This window comes from Oryctolagus cuniculus, chromosome 9, assembly GCF_051225735.1.
Source record: "Oryctolagus cuniculus isolate XC-2025 breed Fujian yellow rabbit chromosome 9, ASM5122573v1, whole genome shotgun sequence".
NCBI classification, from domain to species: domain Eukaryota; kingdom Metazoa; phylum Chordata; class Mammalia; order Lagomorpha; family Leporidae; genus Oryctolagus; species Oryctolagus cuniculus.
This window is the reverse complement of record NC_142875.1, coordinates 95,502,455-95,520,257: the sequence shown is the minus strand read 5'-3', so window position 1 is coordinate 95,520,257 and position 17,803 is coordinate 95,502,455. Positions and strand designations below refer to the sequence as shown.

The following is a 17,803-nucleotide window of genomic DNA, read 5'->3' as shown; positions in this document are numbered from 1 at the left end:
CACTCACATACAGAAATCTTGAAAACAAAGCATGGAGACAGTAGCCCCATTCTAACTGGAATGTCTTTTCTTCTGTTTCAGTCAATGGTACCAAAGGACTTTCTGTCAATGATTTCTACTCTGGTTTGGAGAGCTCAGGCTGGCTTCGCCATATCAAAGCTGTTATGGATGCTGCAATCTTCTTAGCCAAGGTAACTCTTTCTCTCTTATATTTGGCTTGGGGATCATAATGGTTGGGGAGGAGTGGACTTACTCCATTGGGTGCTGGTTATCTATTCCAATCACATAACTTTTATTAACAAATTAAAAGTTTGTCCCTGGACTTCCAGGAAATATTTTGTTTAAAGATGTATTTATTTATTTGTAAGTCAGAATTACAGAGAGAGAGAGAGAGAGAGAAAGGTCGAGATCTTCCATCTGCTGATTTACTCCCCAGATGGTTGCAATGGCTGGGGCTGGGCCAGGCCAAAGCTAGGAGCCAAGAGCTTCTTCCAGATTTCTCACATGAGTGCAGGGGCTCAAACATCTGGGCCATCCTCCACTGCTTTCCCAGGCACATTAGCAGAGAGGTGGAGCAGCTGGGACTTGAACTGGCACCCATATGGGATCCCAGAGCTGCAGACAGCGGCTTAACCTGCTGTGCCACAGTGCTGGCTCCTTAATGTTTTACTTTTTTAATACAGTTCGTTTTAACTTGAGGTTTAAAACTATCTTGTAGGCCGGCGCCGCGGCTCAATAGGCTAATCCTCCGCCTAGCAGTGCCAGCACACCGGGTTCTAGTCCCGGTCGGGGCGCCGGATTCTGTCCCGGTTGCCCCTCTTCCAGGCCAGCTCTCTGCTGTGGCCCGGGAGTGCAGTGGAGGATGGCCTGAGTGCTTGGGCCCTGCACCCCATGGGAGACCAGGAGAAGCACCTGGCTCCTGCCTTTGGATCAGCGTGGTGCGCCGGCGGCGGTGGCCATTGGAGGGTGAACCAACGGCAAAGGAAGACCTTTCTCTCTGTCTCTCTCTCTGTCCACTCTGCCTGTCAAAAAAAAAAAAACTAAACAAAAAACAAAACTATCTTGTAGTGCTTGATTTAAAGACTTTAAAAGAAAGTTCTTAAATTCATTGAAACATTTTAAATTGTTTGTTTGCTTTGTGTTTTTCTGGGTTTCCTTTTAAATTGTGCTGTGATAATGTTACCTTTGTAGGCATAGCTCTTCTTTACAGTGTGTACTGTCTGCTGGTATGGTTTTCCAGTAACTAGAACTTACTGATTAACCTGAAATGTATCCTGCTGGGATCTAAGTATGTAATCTTCTCTTCAGGCAATAATGGTTGAAAATGCAAGTGTGTTGGTACACTGTTCTGATGGTTGGGATAGGACTTCCCAGGTGTGTTCCCTTGGCTCTCTTCTGTTGGATTCCTACTACCGCACAGTCAAAGGATTCATGGTAAGAACTTACTCAGTTGGACCAGTGGTTCTTTTTTTTTTTTTTTTAAGGATTTATTTATTTATTTGAAAGTCAAAGTTACACAGAGAGAAGGAGAGGCAGAGAGAGAGAGAGAAAGAGAGGTCTTCTATCCGCTGATTCACTACTCAATTGGCCATGATGGCTGGAGGTGTGCTGATCTGAAGCCAGGAGCCAGAAGCTTCCTCTGGGTCTTCCACATGGGTGCAGGGGTCCAAGGACTTGGGCCATATCCTATTGCCTTCCCAGGCCATAGCAGAAAGCTGGATTGGAAGTGGAGCAGCTGGGACTCGAACTGTTGCCCATATGGGATGCTGGCACTGTAGTTGGCTGCTTTACCCGCTATGCCACACTGCCGGCCACAACCAGTGGTTCTTAAGTATAAATAATTTGTCTCCCCAGGGGACATTTGGCAATGTTAGGAGACAGTTCAGCACTAAAGCAAATGGTGTGACTGCCTTCTAGCTGGTAGAGGCCAGGGATATTGCTGAACAGCCCGCAGTACAAAGGGCAGCAGCCACAAGGAATTGTCTGGCTCAAAATGTCATACTGAGGTTGAGAGACCTCGAGTTAGACTGATTTCTTTTGTGTTTCCTCTTGGACAGAAGGCTTTGAATTGAAAGTGATTGTTTTTTTCTAAAATGTTACAATTGGAATATTCAGTATTTTCTCTGATTTTTAGCTAACAGCTGTAATATGGTAAAACAAGACACAAATAAGAGTACGTAAAACTATATTCTTGAGGAACTTTCTATTTAAAATACTTTCATTTAAGTTTGATGATAATGTGTTAGGCATGTTTTATATATGACAAATTTCTAATTGACCAATGTTTTTGCTTTGTGAGGATAAGCCCTGATTCCTGGTTTTTGTTTTGTTTGCTTGTTAATATAAGATCAGATTAACTTGGGTTTTTGAAATTTACATCTTAACCCATGACAAGTAAAAGTTGTTAGAAAGTTTTCATTAGTTGAGAATTATTAAATACCATGCCATCTTGCAGGTAGCAGGGGAGTGGGAATGGGGGTCAGGAGGCCAGTGTAGAAACAGGATAAACAAAGAGAGCAAAGAGGTCCAGAACTAAGGCAGCAACACACAAGTAGATGGGGGCAGGGAGTGGATAAGGGGTTCTTTCTAGTGGGTATAGAGAAAGTAGGGTTCATCAGAATGAGGGGTCCTTCTTTAAGAGAATTTCCACGTTCCCAAACTGGTTCCCAGAGCGGATGGTACTCTCTCTCTCGTTCCTCACTGAGCTAACCAAGGAACACATTTGGTGAGAAAGATGTTAAGCTTTAGATACGGTGTATAAAAGAAGGATAAAGAGTCCTGATTAAAATCCGTGGCTCTGGCCTTAAGATCACTTGCTCAAGGTTGCCTAAGGCCAGGATTTGAGCCCTTGCATGCAGTCCAGAAACTGCTTCCTTAACTATTAGGATATATGACCTTCTGCCCAAATCAGAGATTTAAGACAAAATCAAAGATACTAAAAGTGGCAATTTTGACACTGTGAAAAGAATGTTCTTAAGATTATAGATGAAATTATAAAAATATACTAAGTACTAGAAGATATTCTATTCTACTAGAAGATATAAAATATACTAAGTACTAGAAGATTAGAATGAAAAAATTAGAAAGCTGTTATTTTAGTGGAGTTGGTAAATAGAGAAGCCATGACAAAGAGGATAGATACAGACAGACAGTCCATTCAAGAGGATAGATAGCAACATGTGAGTCTGAATAGAATTCCATTGTTCTCATCATTAATTTTTTTCTTGAAAAAAGTATTATATAAGTAATAAACAAGTAAACAAGTAATAAACAAGTAAACTGGAAGATTAAAACATCCACCCAGTCTCCCAGAGTTAACCATCTCTAGCCTTTGATGTGTATTTTCCTTGTGTTTTTTCTCTGATATATCATCTTTATACATACAAAAATTTTAATGTAATACTGCTTTAATAACATGAACTTTTCAATCCAAAATGTAATAATTACAACCAAAATCAATTAAGTTGCAAAACTACTCTTCCTTTTTATGTACTTTCACTCTTCCTTAAGCCACCTCTAGTCAAGGTTCTGGCTGACTTTTTGCCTTTAGCTCTTTGGGTTTTGTTTTTATTTTGTTTGTATTAAAAGTATAAATTAAGGCTAATAGGGTTTAGTCCATTTTAAATAAAAACGTTGAAAAGTAGATATAAAGTGGATTTTACTTTTTCTTATTAAGGTTTTAATAGAAAAAGATTGGATCGCTTTTGGACATAAATTTTCAGAGAGGTGAGTCACACTTATTCAATTATATATTAAGTAAAATTAATAAATGAGGGTACCAAAATGTTTCTTTTCTCCTGATTTCAAATGTCTGATGGAAGGTGAGAGTCCTGTTTTTTGTATGAAAATTCATTTATTTTTTGTCATTTCTTTCAATGTTAATACCTTAGTTAATTTTGATGGCTGCTTATTATCTTTCATTTGAGCTGGACTATAGTATTTAGAGCATAACAAATCCTTTAAAATGTAGTTTAAAAACTCACAGGTGTAAATGGCTTTAATAAAATATCTTTTTTTGTGTTAGTTTAACAGTGTTTTAGGATGATTTTTTTGTCATTGTGTTCAAGTTTCAGGATACCTGAACAATAGATTTCTTTCAGCGGCATTTTTAATAGCTCTGCTTTCTGGGGGGTTAGGTGTGGCCATTTGGATGGTGATCCAAAGGAAGTCTCACCAGTGTTTACTCAGTTCTTGGAATGTGTATGGCATTTGACTGAACAGTTCCCACAAGCCTTTGAATTCAATGAAGCATTTCTTCTTCAGATCCATGAACATATTCATTCATGCCAATTTGGAAACTTCCTTGGAAATTGTCAGAAGGAAAGAGAAGAACTCAAGTAAGATGATCTTATTAAAATGGGCTCTTATTTTTCTGTTTAGCTGAGGTCTAACATAAATTATGGTTGAACTTACTAATAAAATGTCTTAACAATATGAAATATAATTGAATTTTATTATAAATATTTTATTTTCTGTATTTCTCAAAATAAGTAGCCTTGTGACATCCCCCAGCCATTCAAGGTAATAGTAGAAATGCATTTTAAATGTGCTTTGAAGTGTAGTATAGATACAGAAAAGTGTATATAGAACAAGTGTGAAGTTAGGTAAATCTTACCTGCCTTGCACGTCATGTAAGCAGCACCCAGGACAGGAAACATTGCCAGCATCCTAGAACCACACTTCATGCTTCTTCTCAGTCTGAATACATGTTGTGGAACAGCGAAGTTTTCACATTATTTTGTTTCCCAGAAAATACTGATCAGTAGTTTTAAAATGTGGTGAAAGATTCAAAACTGCTCATTTGTTTTAACGTAAGAGAGAGCCTTTCAGCTTTCCTCACATTTCTAAACAGACATCTCTGTGGGGAAAATATGTTGGCTACAATGTGTCTGTCCTGCGTTCCTAAAGCAGAATCTCAGATAAGCAGAGATACTATGTGTGATCTTAATTCACTGATTCTTTCCTAGCCAGACTTCAGGGGAAGAATTTTGCCTGAATTCTGATGTAAGGGAGATCTGAAGTGAGGCTGAGAGGGCCTATAAAAATGTTTAGGTTGGGCTTCTGAGTTTAGATTTCTTACAGTAGGCAATAAAGAACTGTTACAGATTCTTAATCACCCACGTGCCATTCTAGAGAAGCTAGATCTAGTAGTACTTGGAAGACAGCCACATGCTCACCCTCCCAACAGAGATGACACAGAACTAAGAGCACGTGGGAACTCCTAAAGGTATATAAAGGGAGTAACAAGTAAACAGTACTGCAGAGATGGACAATTAAAAAATAAAAAAGACTTTAGCTTTGTGCTACAGAATTCACAGTAGTTTATCATAATTTGTAGCAGGTGATTTTCTTTCTTAGAGGACGGAACTATAGGACGAATAGGAAACATTATTCTCAATTAGTGCCACACGTCCTCAAAAATGGCAAGATGGAAATAAAAATAGATATTTCCTAGGAGTGGGTCATCTTTGGGCATCAAGGAAAATGAGTGGCATCTCCACTTTTCCCATGGATCCCTATCGTTATGTCCACTTGGTAAATATTATCCAAAACCATTTCTATCCTTTACCCATCTACTTGTAGATTTGCAATGTAACTGGCATTTAAAACCCTTATATAATTGTCTTGGTTTTGTACCTTTCCACTTTTGTTCCCATGCACCCTTAGATGTGGTCCTTCCCTGTAATACTTGCTACCATAGTCCAGATAAGGGGTTAAGATAGCATAACCAGATACATTAGGTATCTTGTTCTGTGTATATATGTATGTGGTGATTTGAAATAGATGGAACAGAGGTCAGGTTTATTTTTGTTTATTTGTTTTGTTTTTTAAGATTTATTTATTTATTTGAAAGTCAGAATTACACAGAGACAGAAGGGGAGGCAGAGAGAGAGGTCTTCCATTCTCTGGTTCACTCCCCAAATGGGTGCGATGGCTGGAGCTGCACCCATCAGGAGCCAGGAGCTTTTTCCGGGTTTCCCATGCAGGTGCAGGGGTCCAAGGACTTGGGCCATCCTCCACTGCTTTGCCAGGCCATGGCAGAGCTGGATCATAAGTGGAGCAGCTGGGGCTGGAACTGGTGCCCACATGGGATGCCGGCACTGCAGGTGGCAGCTTTACCTGCCACGCCACAGCACTGGCCCCCGAGGTCAGGTTTTGCTTTTAAGATTGATTGATCTATTTGAAAGGCAAAGGCAGAATGAGAGATTGTCCATTCACTGAGAGAGAGAGAGAGAGAGAGAGAGAGAGAGAGAGAAAGAAAGGAAGGAAAAGAGAGATTGTGTACTCACAGGTTCATTCTCAAATGGCTGCCACAGCCAGGGCTGAGCCAGGCCAAAGCCAGGAGCCTGGAACCCCAACTGGTTCCCCAACCTGAGTGGCAGGGGCCCAAGTATTTGAGTCATCTTCTGTTTTCCCACATGCATCATCCAGGAGCTGGATTGAAGCTGAGCAACCAGTACTCAAATTGTCACTGATATGGGATACTGGTGTCCCAAGTGGTGGATTTAGCCCACTACACCACAATGTTGGCCTTAAAATCAGAGTTTTTAAATTGTGTGAATTGAATGAGAGGAATCCCTTAAAAGTGTGTGACTGTTGGGCCAGCACTGTGACACAGCAGGTTAAGCCTCTTGCCTGCAGTGCTGGCATCTCATATGGGCACTGGTTCGATTCCCTGCTGCTCCACTTCTGATCCACCTCCCTGCTAATGCACCTGGGATAGCAGCCAGGAATGGCTGAAGTGCTTGGGCCTCTGTCCCCATGTAGAAGTCGTGGAAGAAGCTCCTGGCTCTTGGATTTGGTCTGGCCCAGCTTTGGTTTTTGCAGCCATTTGGGAAGTGAATCGAGATGGAAGTTTTTTTTTTTGTTTTTTTTTTGGGGGGGGTGGGGGGACAGGCAGAGTTAGACAGTGAGAGAGAGAGAGAGAGACAGAGAGAAAGGTCTTCCTTCCGTTGGTTCACCCCCTAAATGGCCGCTACGTTGGCGCTGTGCCAATTCGAAGCCAGGAGCCAGGCTCTTCCTCCTGGTCTCATGCGGGTTGCAGGGCCCAAGTACTTGGGCCATCTTCCACTGCCTTCCTGGGCCACAGCAGACAGCGGACTGGAAGAGGAGCAACCGGGACAGAACCGACGCCCCAACTCGGACTAGCATCTGGAGTGCTGGCGCTGCAGGCGGAGGATTAGCCTAGTGAGCTGCGGCACCGGCTGAGATGGAAGTTATTTCTCTCTGTTTCTCCCTCTCTCTCTGTAACTCTGCCTTTCAAATAAAAAATATATTTTTTAAAAAGTGTATGGTTGTGAGCGAAAGTGGCATACTTGTATTGTATTGTCTTCAAGTGACATGCCTTTAGGACATGATCATGAATGAAAAAGGAAAGAGAATACGGAATTCAGAGACAAGAGGTTAGACTGAATAGACAAAAATGCTTAAAGCTGCTTTGGAAGCGATTGCCTAATTTGTAAAAAAGAGTGTTAGCAGTAATACTTTGTATCTCTAAGAAACATCTTTATGTTTTTCTCATTGCATTAAGGCTGAAGGAGAAGACTTACTCCCTGTGGCCATTTCTTTTGGATGACCTAAAGAAGTACTTAAATCCTATCTACAATTCCCAATCTCAGAGATTCACAGTTTTGGAGCCAAGTACAGTATCATTCAATTTTAAGTAAGTTGGCATCATTGAATTATTTTTTTGTGCTTTGTCTCCAACACAATTTATTGAAACTTTTTTCTTTTTGTCATAAAGGTTTTGGAGAAACATGTACCACCAGTTTGATCGAACATTGCATCCTAGGCAGTCTGTATTTAATATAATTATGAATATGAATGAACAAAATAAACAATTGGAGAAAGATATTAAAGAGCTAGAATCTGTAAGTATTATGAAGTATCTAATGTAATATATTTGGAATATTAAATTAGTTTGATTTACTATTAAACCAATAATATGTGTGTGGTCATTGTAAATTAGTACATAATAAAAACTTATTAAGTACACATGGTTGCTTCAAAATTGGATCTCTTCTACTTTGATTGAACAGATTAGTTTGAATTTTAATATGTTTTAAATATCAAAGTATCTGAAGTATATTGCAAAGTGAAGAGATAAGCATAGTAAATATCTGGGTACCCAACACTTAGGTTTGTAGATTTTTTACATTTACCATATGTGCTTTAGATCTTTTTTGTGCTTTTTTTTTTTTAAGATTTATTTATTTATTTGAAAATCAGAGTTATACAGAGAGAGGAGAGGCGGCGGAGGGGGGGGGTGGATCTTCCATCCTCTGGTTCACTCCCCAATTAGCTGCAACGGCTGGAGCTGTGCCGATGCAAAGCCTGGAGCCAGGAGCTTCTTCCAGGTCTCCCACACGGGTGCAGGGGCCCAAGGACTTGGGCCATCTTCTACTACTTTCCCAGGCCATAGCAGAGAGCTGAATTGGAAATGGAGCAGCCAGGACTAGAATTGGCGCCCATATGGGATGCCAGCGCTTCAGGCCAGGGTGTTAACCCGCTGCGCCACAACGCCGGCCCCTCTTGTGCTTGTTTTAAAAATAAAACATAAGCGTATTTGAAGACTCTTTGTACTCTTGGTTGGCCTTTTCCCATCAGTTTTGAGGTGGACAGATTCACTGTGCTAAATTTTGTGTTAATCATCCTTGTAGCTATTGTTAATACTTTTACTATATGTTTATTTCCACAAGCAGTTTTTTTCCCATGATTTAAAATATTACTTTTGTTTATATTGAAAAACTACCAAAATAAAAGAGTATCAAGCAACATATATGCACATATACCCTTCATTCTGCTTAAACTGCATTTTATTTAAATTTATTTTATTTATCTGAAAGACAGAGTTACAGAGAGAGGTAGAGACAGAGGGAGAGAGAAAGGTCTTCCATCAGCTGGTTCACTCACCAAATAGCTACTACGGCTGGAGCTAAGCCATTCTGAAGCCAAGAGCCAGGAGCTTCTTCCAGGTCTCCCACATATACAGGTACAGGGGCCCAAGGACTTGGGCCATCCTCTGCTGCCTTCCTACGTGCATTAGCAGGGAGTTGGATCGGAAGTGGAACAGCCAGGACTTGAACTGATGCCCATATTGTATACCTGGGCTTTTTTTTTTTTTTTTTTTTTTTTTTGACAGGCAGAGTGGATAGTGAGAGAGAGAGACAGAGAGAAAGGTCTTCCTTTTGCCGTTGGTTCACCCTCCAATGGCCGCCGCGGCCGGCGCGCTGCGGCCGGCGCACCGCGCTGATCCGATGGCAGGAGCCAGGAGCCAGGTGTTTTTCCTGGTCTCCCCATGGGGTGCAGGACCCAAGCACCTGGGCCATCCTCCACTGCACTCCCTGGCCACAGCAGAGGGCTGGCCTGGAAGAGGGGCAACCGGGACAGAATCCGGCGCCCCGACCGGGACTAGAACCCGGTGTGCCGGCGCCGCTAGGCGGAGGATTAGCCTAGTGAGCCACGGCGCCGGCCTTATACCTGGGCTTTAACCCACTACACCACAGCACTGGTCCCTAAAAAACTGCATTTTTAAAAATTATATAAAGGTTGTCATTTTGTGTGACATTGTTTTGTAATCTATTTATGTTGATACATGTAACTTTAATTCATTGGTTTTATTAATGACTATTGTATAACTTTCTGTTGTATGAATATATCTATCTAGACAGCTGCTGGTGAATATTTAAATGATTTTCAGTTGCGATTTCCCTGATTACAAGTGAAGTTCAGTGACTTTTCATATATTTGTTGACCATTTAATTTTCCCTTTCTGTTAATTGACTGTTTTGATTTTTGTTCATTTATCTATGATAGATTTGCTTTTTTTAAAAAAATAATTTGTGAGAGTTCTTTATATACGAGACACTAACGCTTTGTTAGTTATATATTTTGCAAATGGCTCTTTTGAGCCTGTTTTTATCTTTTATTCTTTATGGAATGTTTTTTATATAGATGTTCTGAATTTTTGTATAGTCAAATAATCAGTATTAATATTTTGTTTTTTCTTTGTGTACTAAGAAATTCCTCTCCTCCCCTAAGTCTTTGTTTAATCTTTTCTTTGCCATCCTGCATAACCAAAAGTATCAGGAGTACATGTATGTTTTTAAGAATCCTAGACAGTTGCTCTCACTCAGGAAGACTGTCTTGTCTGTCTCAGGCTGGAGTGCCCCTTAGTCATGCTTAGATAAAGGGGTAATGACTGCTTAAGTGAACTGTAAGGAAGATATGTTAAAGAGAGTTAAATCCAAGATATTGGTAGTAGAAGACTATCTGGTGATCTGGAAAAAACACTTTTTAAATTTTCTGTTCTGGGGCCAGTGCCGTAGTGTAGTAGACTCTGCCTGTGGCACCAGCATCCCATATGGGCACTGGTTTGTGCCCCAGCTGCTTCTCTTCTGAACCATTTCTCTGCTTATGGCCTGGGAAAGCAGTGGAAGATGGCCCAAGTGCTTGGGCCCCTGCACCCACATGGGAGACCTGGAGGAAGCTTCTGCCTCCTGGCTTTGGATCAGTCCAGCTTCGGCCGTTGCAGCCATTTGGGAACTGAACCAGCAAATGGAAGACCTTTCTCTTTGTCTCTGCCTCTCTCTGTAACTCTGAGTCTCTAATAAATAAATAAAATCTTTTTAAAAAATTATTTTCTGTTCTGTTAGAAAAAGAAACAGTTCTGTTGTGTTCTGAATCCTGTTAGTTTACCTAGCAAATCATTGTAGGAAAACCTGGTTAAAAAAAAAAAAACTCTTCATAGTGAGTAAGCCTCTTGGGGATGTTACATTACACAGATACAATTTCAGGGTGAGCAGCTCACAGACTTCCTTCATTATAAAATGTGTGTTATACTTTCTAGGTAAGGTGTGCCATTGTCAAAGGTGAAGGCCTAGTGATCTTCTGCACTCAAGTGGGACTGGATTGTTTGTTTACGAGATATGAAAGCTTAACCTTTTTCTCTGAAACAGTTTAAATAGGATTTTTAGCTATGTCATGTGCACTAGGTTTTGTTAGTTTTTTTTGAGATTTAATTTGTATCATACATAAAGCAAACATTTTCAGTCGTGGTTTTTTAACCTATCACATATTGACCATGTAATATGTGCCATTAAGTAGTTTTTCTTTCAATTTTTATTTGTTCTAGAAAATTAAGCAATGCAAAAATAAGCAAACAGATGATATCCTCACCAAGGAGTTACTACATTCAATTCATCCGGAATCCCCGACTCTGAAATCTTCCCTCTGTTTTAAAGAGCAGACTCTGCTTCCTGTGAATGATGCTCTTCGAACTATAGAGGGCAGCAACCCCACGGACAATCGTTACAGTGACTATGCCGAAGAGTTTTCCAAAGCAGAACCTGCTGTGGTCAGCCTGGAGTATGGTGTGGCAAGAATGACTTGTTAGACTTGTTGAGTATTTTCTGAACTGGCCCTAGCGCAAGGAATGGATTATTGTGAGGCTGGTCTGTGTGTATGGCCAAAAGGGATTTGTTGAATAGTGATCTTAGGTTTAACAGTAGGTTAATTATTGAAGAAAGGATAACTGCCCTTGTGAGAGAAATAAGTCCATGTAATTGTATTGTAGCAAGGAATGACATTCAGTTCTGCAAGAAATGAGTGGTATTTGGTGAGTTTACTCAAAACACAATTTGCACTGTATAACTTAGTGAGCTAACATTTCTGTGTGATTTGTATGTTAATTACAGCCTAACATGAATCGCCTTCTTTAAGTATAATTTTACTACAGGAAAACAAAACTTGACAAAATGGTCCCTTAATAATTGACATGGCATGTACTTTCAATTATGTAACTGTAACTGAATATTTACATATTTTGCCTTTTAGTGCTGTTTAATGTTGAAGTGCCATGAAACATTTCTAAGAAAGCCTTAAAATAAATTGTCAGTTTATTCTTTACCCTTAAGTTTTATATAGTCTGGAAAAAAGATTTTGTTTTGTTTTTTCTTTGATCAACTTTGCAAAGAATGTGCTGTCATTAGTGCAGGGTTGCATGCTTCAACACTCTGGTACAGCAGTTGCAGAAGTACGCTGTTCATGTTCAGCTGGCCCCATGTACATATTCAGAATTAACGAAATTCAAGGTTTTATTCTGATTATAGTTAGTTTAGTGCTACATTTGAGGACTTGCAGCTTGAACAGATTATTGATTTCTTGAATATGTATAGCACATTCGACTGTATTTTTATATGGATTATTGCATTCTATTGATTCTTGTGGTTGGCTTTATTTCTTTGAAAACTGTGTAAGTTTAAAGTGCTAAAGCTCTAAAACTTTTTAATAACAATAGTACATTTTCATATATATATAATATATATTTTATATATATATATGTATGTTTTAAACTGCCTTATCTCTCAGTGCATTGCTGTCCCTAGAATTTCTGACCTTCCGTTTACCCAGAAACTTTTGAGTACAGTACAATAAAAAGGGAAGTACTGATAGTTTAGATTTTACTCGAATGCATGAATTTTAAAGCAGTCATTTCTATGTGGAACTTTTTTTTTCTTCTCTGTTAAATATAGAAGAAAAAAAGGAAATTACAGAGGGCATAGTACCTAGTTAGTGTTTACTGAAAGCTACTTAAACTCCAGGAGGGGTTTCATTTTGCCATGTTATCTGAACTGTCTATTCTATGTATGAATAAATATCTTTAATTACAAAAAAAGAGATAACTTGTAATTGGCAGTATCACCCAGCTGGCTTTAAAATTGAAAATTTTGGAGTAGCAAGGGTGGCATGAGGAACAATCCAAGGGTTATAGGAAATCTGCATAGGATCCCTCATGCTTCTCTTTATTATACGTAAGTCTTTTACATTACTTTTGAACATAAACATCTTTTCAAGTGAAAAAAAAAAAAGCTTTTACTGTATGAGAGCTTATCTAATCTTGTTTATTTTTCCAATGTTTTTCTGAAATACATTCGTAATAAGAAAGAATGCTCCTTTTTAAGTAGTTACAGAAATGTACTATACAAAATAGTATGTGATTTATCAATCCTATTTCCATATTTAAACACTGGGAAGGGAAACTTAATCTCCATGACCAGGAAGAGAAGCTTGTGTGCCTTGGTTCTAGATGTTGACCATGGCTTTAGAATCTTCCATGGGCAGGCTACTAATATTCTACTCTTTGCATTATTATCATAATCTTCACCTTTAAGTGTGTATATATATATATATTTATGTCTCTGTGCTCACACATGTACTGAGAAATCAGTTAGCATCCTAAGTGACCTACAGAGTACATGTTGGCAAAAAGCAGGTTGTATAATGTATATGTGTTACAGAAATGGATTTATGTTCAGTGTGTTGGATATGTATAGCATGTAAATTATTTCATATATTATTTAAAGGTAATTAAATGTTCATGTTTTACTTTGAATGTTTTTCTTTTGGAAAAAACAAATGGGATCATTTGTTATAAATGGTCATAAATTTTTCCCCTTACCTAGGCAAAGAGACCTGTATATTACATTAGCATAGCAGCATAAGCTTTAAACAGTTCATTTTCCAAAAGATTGTTGATAAATAATAACTTTTATATACAAAAACAGTTTCCAGAATATTTAAAATAGTCATAGTGGGCTAAAAGATTCAGCAGTTGTAGTTAATAATGGTTATTAAAATTTCCTTTTGTCCCTGTCACTTGCTGATAACTGTATAACCAGTATTTTTTGTGCCTTTGCCAACTTGTTGATAGAAGGGAGGTTCTAATGAGTACATACATTCCAGGTGAAATTATTGTTCCCTGGCTGTTGTATTCCAGGTTCTTGCTCCTGTGTGCGATAATTTAAAGCAGAAATACAAGTAACTTGCAAGAGAGACAGTGGGATTTATTGAGAAAGAGTGAGAATATACATTCAGACGTGAATACAGGCCAATCCCACCAGGAGAGATGCATGCCATGGGGAGGGGGAGCAAGAATTGTCCCCCCAGGTCAGTGGTCCCCTTTGTTGCATAGAGGGTGGTACCCTAATTGAATATACAAATGGAGTGGGATTTGGGTAGAGTTCAGTGCTGGTGATGTCTGAGAAGGTTGTCGTGGTATCTCAGCTTGGAGCTCAGTGTACATGTGTTTGTCACGGTGGTGTCTTTGTCATGGAGGGGACTTAGCTGTACCATGGGAGAGTGCGCTGACTTGGCACACAAAGGGGTGGAGTTAGGGTGCAGGGTCTGAAATGGAAACTGGGAGACCACACTCCTTTGTTCTCTACCTGACTCCCTGCCTATCCCACATCAAAATGTCTTTCCAAGCAAGGTAGATCTGGATATATAAAAAAGAAAATTTTCTTGTTATTATTATTGTTAAAGATATTTTGAATGGGACAGGTAGGCTAGAAGAAGCTCAGAGATTCTCAAGTTAATGAAAGTGAAGGGTGCTTTTTAAAAAGATCACTATTACATTTATTTGGTAGAATAGCAGAATAGGATGATGGTAGTCTAACTTTCCTTGAAAATTTTTTTGTGGAAGGCCAGGTTTAGAATATTGAAAAATTGCCACTTGGCATTCTAAATTGGATTAAGTGCTGATCATCTACAAAACCATAGGATAGCTGTGGACTTTTATTGGTGACACTGACCCATTTTTGTTAGCCAGTTTTTATCTTGTTGCCTTTACTGTGTAGAAGTCCAAGGGGCATTAGCATCCCTTGATTAATTAAACTGTGAAGCCTGTAAATGTAAGTACTAAAATATAAAAAGATTCTAGGCTGCATTTAGATTTAAGTTCTCAAAGCTTACAGTTAGCTAGAATCTAGACTACCATCTCAGAAGAGTATATATGCCATTGTATTGATATATGAAATTATATAATTTTAATAAGCACTATAATGCTATTCTAGTTTTTTTTAAAGATTTCTTTATTTATGATTTGAAAGGCAGAGTTGCAGAGATGGGGGAGAGAGAGAGATCTTCATCTGCTGGTTTACTTCCCAAATAGCTGCATAAACAGGGGCTGGGTCAGGCTGAAACCAAGAGCCAGAAGCTTCATCCAGGTCTCCCATGGGGGTGCAGGGACTCAGGACTTGGGCCATTTTCTCCTGCTTTCCCAGGTGCATTAGCAGGGAGCTGGATTGCAAATGGAGCAGCCAGGACTGGAACCAGTGCCCATATGGGATGCCAGCCCTGCAAGCAGCGGTTTAACCTGCACTACAGCACTGCCCCCAAGGGAGTTATAGTAACTGTCCCTTGGCATGGCAACTTTTATAAAATGGTAGCATGCATAGCTAAAAGCAATTTCCAGAAGCTTGTATCAGACTCTAAAGCCTTGGTCTTGAGTTTCTGAAGTTATGGGCTGCAATTCTGGAGTTACAAAAGTGTTTGCATAGCAATAAAGCATTTGCATTTATCAACATTTCTGAGAAATTTTGTGATTCAGTTGGTCAGAGAATCACTTTGAGAAATACTACCCTCAACCATTCATGAGATCAGCAAACCTCTCATTCTAAAGGAATGCAGAATTACTTTAATACAGAGAGCATCAAATTGGAGAGCATCACACTTCTACTATACAAATGGGAGAGAGAAATTAATCTTTTTTTTAAGCCAATAAGATTTGGCACTCTTTGTTAGGCAACATAACTTCATCCTGAAGAATGAGATCATTGTCACAAAGTTGTCCCCAAATAATCTTTGACCTGCTATTTTGTACTAGTACTGTTGGCCGGGGCAGGGGTCCAGCTTTTTGTCTCTAATGTGTGAAAGAATTTGAGGAAGGTTAGCAGAAGAGTAAGATGTATTGGAAGGCCAGCATTGTGGTGCAGTGGGTAAAGCCACCACCTGGGATGCCAACATCCCATATTGGAGTACTCATTTAAGTCCTGGATGCTCTGCTTCTGATCCAGCTCCCTGTTAATGTTCCTGGGAAAGCAGTGGATGATGGCCCATGTGCTCGGGCCCCGACTACTCACATGGGAGATCGGATGGGGTTCCTGGCTCGTGGCTTTGTCCTGGCCCAGCCCTTCCTTGGTTGCTGTGACCATCTGGGGGAGTGAACCAGCAGCTGCACAGTCTCTTTTTCCCCTACCCCTCATATCCCTCTGCCTTTCGAATTAATTTTTAAAAAAGATTTATTGGCAAAGTGAAAGTACACACTCAGGATGAAAGCTAGGCATGCTTGAAGGTGAGCTGGAACTCCCAAGATTCAGAAACATCCCTTGGATGTAATCTGGGGCTGTGGTTGGGGCAGAGTTTTTCAAGAAAGAGCAGATTTCCAGGAGTTTGTTGATTGCCCATTTTCTAGCCTTTTAGGAAGTCTCAGAAGTGTCATGGTGGCAGGTGCATGGTGGGAATGGAAGTGTCAGCCACAGTGCTGCTACTGCATGATATAATAGTCTAGGTCATTGCAGGGATGCAGTCGGCAGCCATGTTGGATAAATTCAGCTGTTGCTGGTTCTGGGCAGTGGCTTTGCTATAACAATGATTTCAGGTTGCCGATCTTGGGGGCAGCAACTCTCTGGGAGGGTGTGGTGACATAGTTCCTCCAGCTCTTTCTCTGATCCTTGGCTGTCTCCTTACCGACTTCGTGTCCAGCCTAGGTTCATGCGTTGCCTTTGGTTTGTAGGTCCTCCACCTTTCCTCCCAGTGTTAACTTTAGAGCACGACCGTTGTAGTTATCCCACTTACTACGGTTGTGATTGTTCCCTTGTGGAGCACTTTAGCTCATTCCTCTGTCTGCTGAAGCTGCTATGGAGTGGGCACTAGACGAGATTAAGGTTGAGCTGTGCACTTAAGGGTATCCTGCTAGTTTGTTCCACTGGTAGTGAGGCTGCTTCATCCCATGGTGATCTCTCCATTACAAGGGTACATCTTTCCTCTTTGGGCTTAGAAAATGCTCTGTGGTTAGCATTTTGACATCAAATTGAGTGTCTTATCCCCATACAACCTTTCCACGAATCAGTTATTTCAGTGGGTATTACAAAATAGTGATTTCCCAATTCTTTCTTCTGTTTTACATTTACTTGCCAGCATTTTATAAGGAAGTGCTTTCTTGTCAATTGAAAAAATGAAGACATGGAAAATACTTACTGCTTCTCTAATCACTAATTTTTAGAATCAAAGATTGTAAGAATCCCCTCCAAATACTAGTTTTCTCTGTTTTTCTTCAGGGATATGGATTTTCATAATCAATTATAGTAAGTACCCTTATGCTGCAACTATTCCAGACCTGGCCATGGGAACCCCTGCACTTCTTCCATGACTTTTTATATGCCCCTCTTAGTTTGGAGCAGGTCTTTGTTTTCTGTCTCCAGAGCATCTTGTATTCTCCCTGTCCAGTCTTGTCTTTTTGAAAATCTGTGTTATGAAGTTTTCACTTTATTTGAAAGGCAGAGAGAAAGAAAGAGAGAAGAGAGAGAGGGAGAGAGGGAGGATCTGTCAGACAAAGATCTCCCATCCTCTAGTTCATGTCCCAGACTCCATCTGGATCTCCGCCGTGGGTGGCAGGGGTCCAAGCAGTCGGGTCGTCACCCACTGCCTCCCAGGCGCATTAGCAAGAGGCTGGAAAGGAAGTAGAACAGCCAGGGGGCTGACACTGCAGCTCACTTGAGTAATCCTCCACCTGTGGTGCCGGCATCCCATATCCCAGTTGCTCCTCTTCCCGTCCAGCGCTCTGCTGTGGCTCAGGAAGGCAGTGGAAGATGGCCCAAGTGCTTGGGCCCCTGCACCCACATGGGAGACCAGAAAGAAGCACCTGGCTCCTGGCTTCAGACTGGCGCAGCGCCCGCTGTAGGGACCATTTGGGGAGTGAACCAACGGAAGGGAGACCTTTCTCTCTGTCTTTCTCTCGTTGTCT

At 40.3% G+C, this 17,803-nt stretch overlaps 1 protein-coding gene across 4 annotated transcripts in view; it reads left to right on the top strand.

The window, feature by feature from the left end:
• The window catches only part of MTMR6 (myotubularin related protein 6), a 50,296-nt gene extending 36,910 nt beyond the window's left edge, over positions 1-13,386 (top strand). For 2 of the 4 annotated variants that reach the window (XR_016213405.1, XR_016213407.1), the window contains 7 exons: positions 82-191; positions 1,309-1,434; positions 3,677-3,726; positions 4,264-4,337; positions 7,532-7,663; positions 7,745-7,871; positions 11,135-13,386. Coding sequence is in view for 2 of the 4 variants with exons in the window: in XM_008259900.5 (XP_008258122.1) it covers positions 82-191; positions 1,309-1,434; positions 3,677-3,726; positions 4,137-4,337; positions 7,532-7,663; positions 7,745-7,871; positions 11,135-11,395 (1,007 nt within the window). In the remaining 2 variants the exon portion in view is untranslated. Of the gene's footprint in view, positions 1-81; positions 192-1,308; positions 1,435-3,676; positions 3,727-4,136; positions 4,338-7,531; positions 7,664-7,744; positions 7,872-11,134 lie in introns of all 4 variants that reach the window. The other 2 variants (XM_008259900.5, XM_089304391.1) reach the window with 1 other exon arrangement.
• Positions 13,387-17,803: the final 4,417 nt, after the last annotated feature.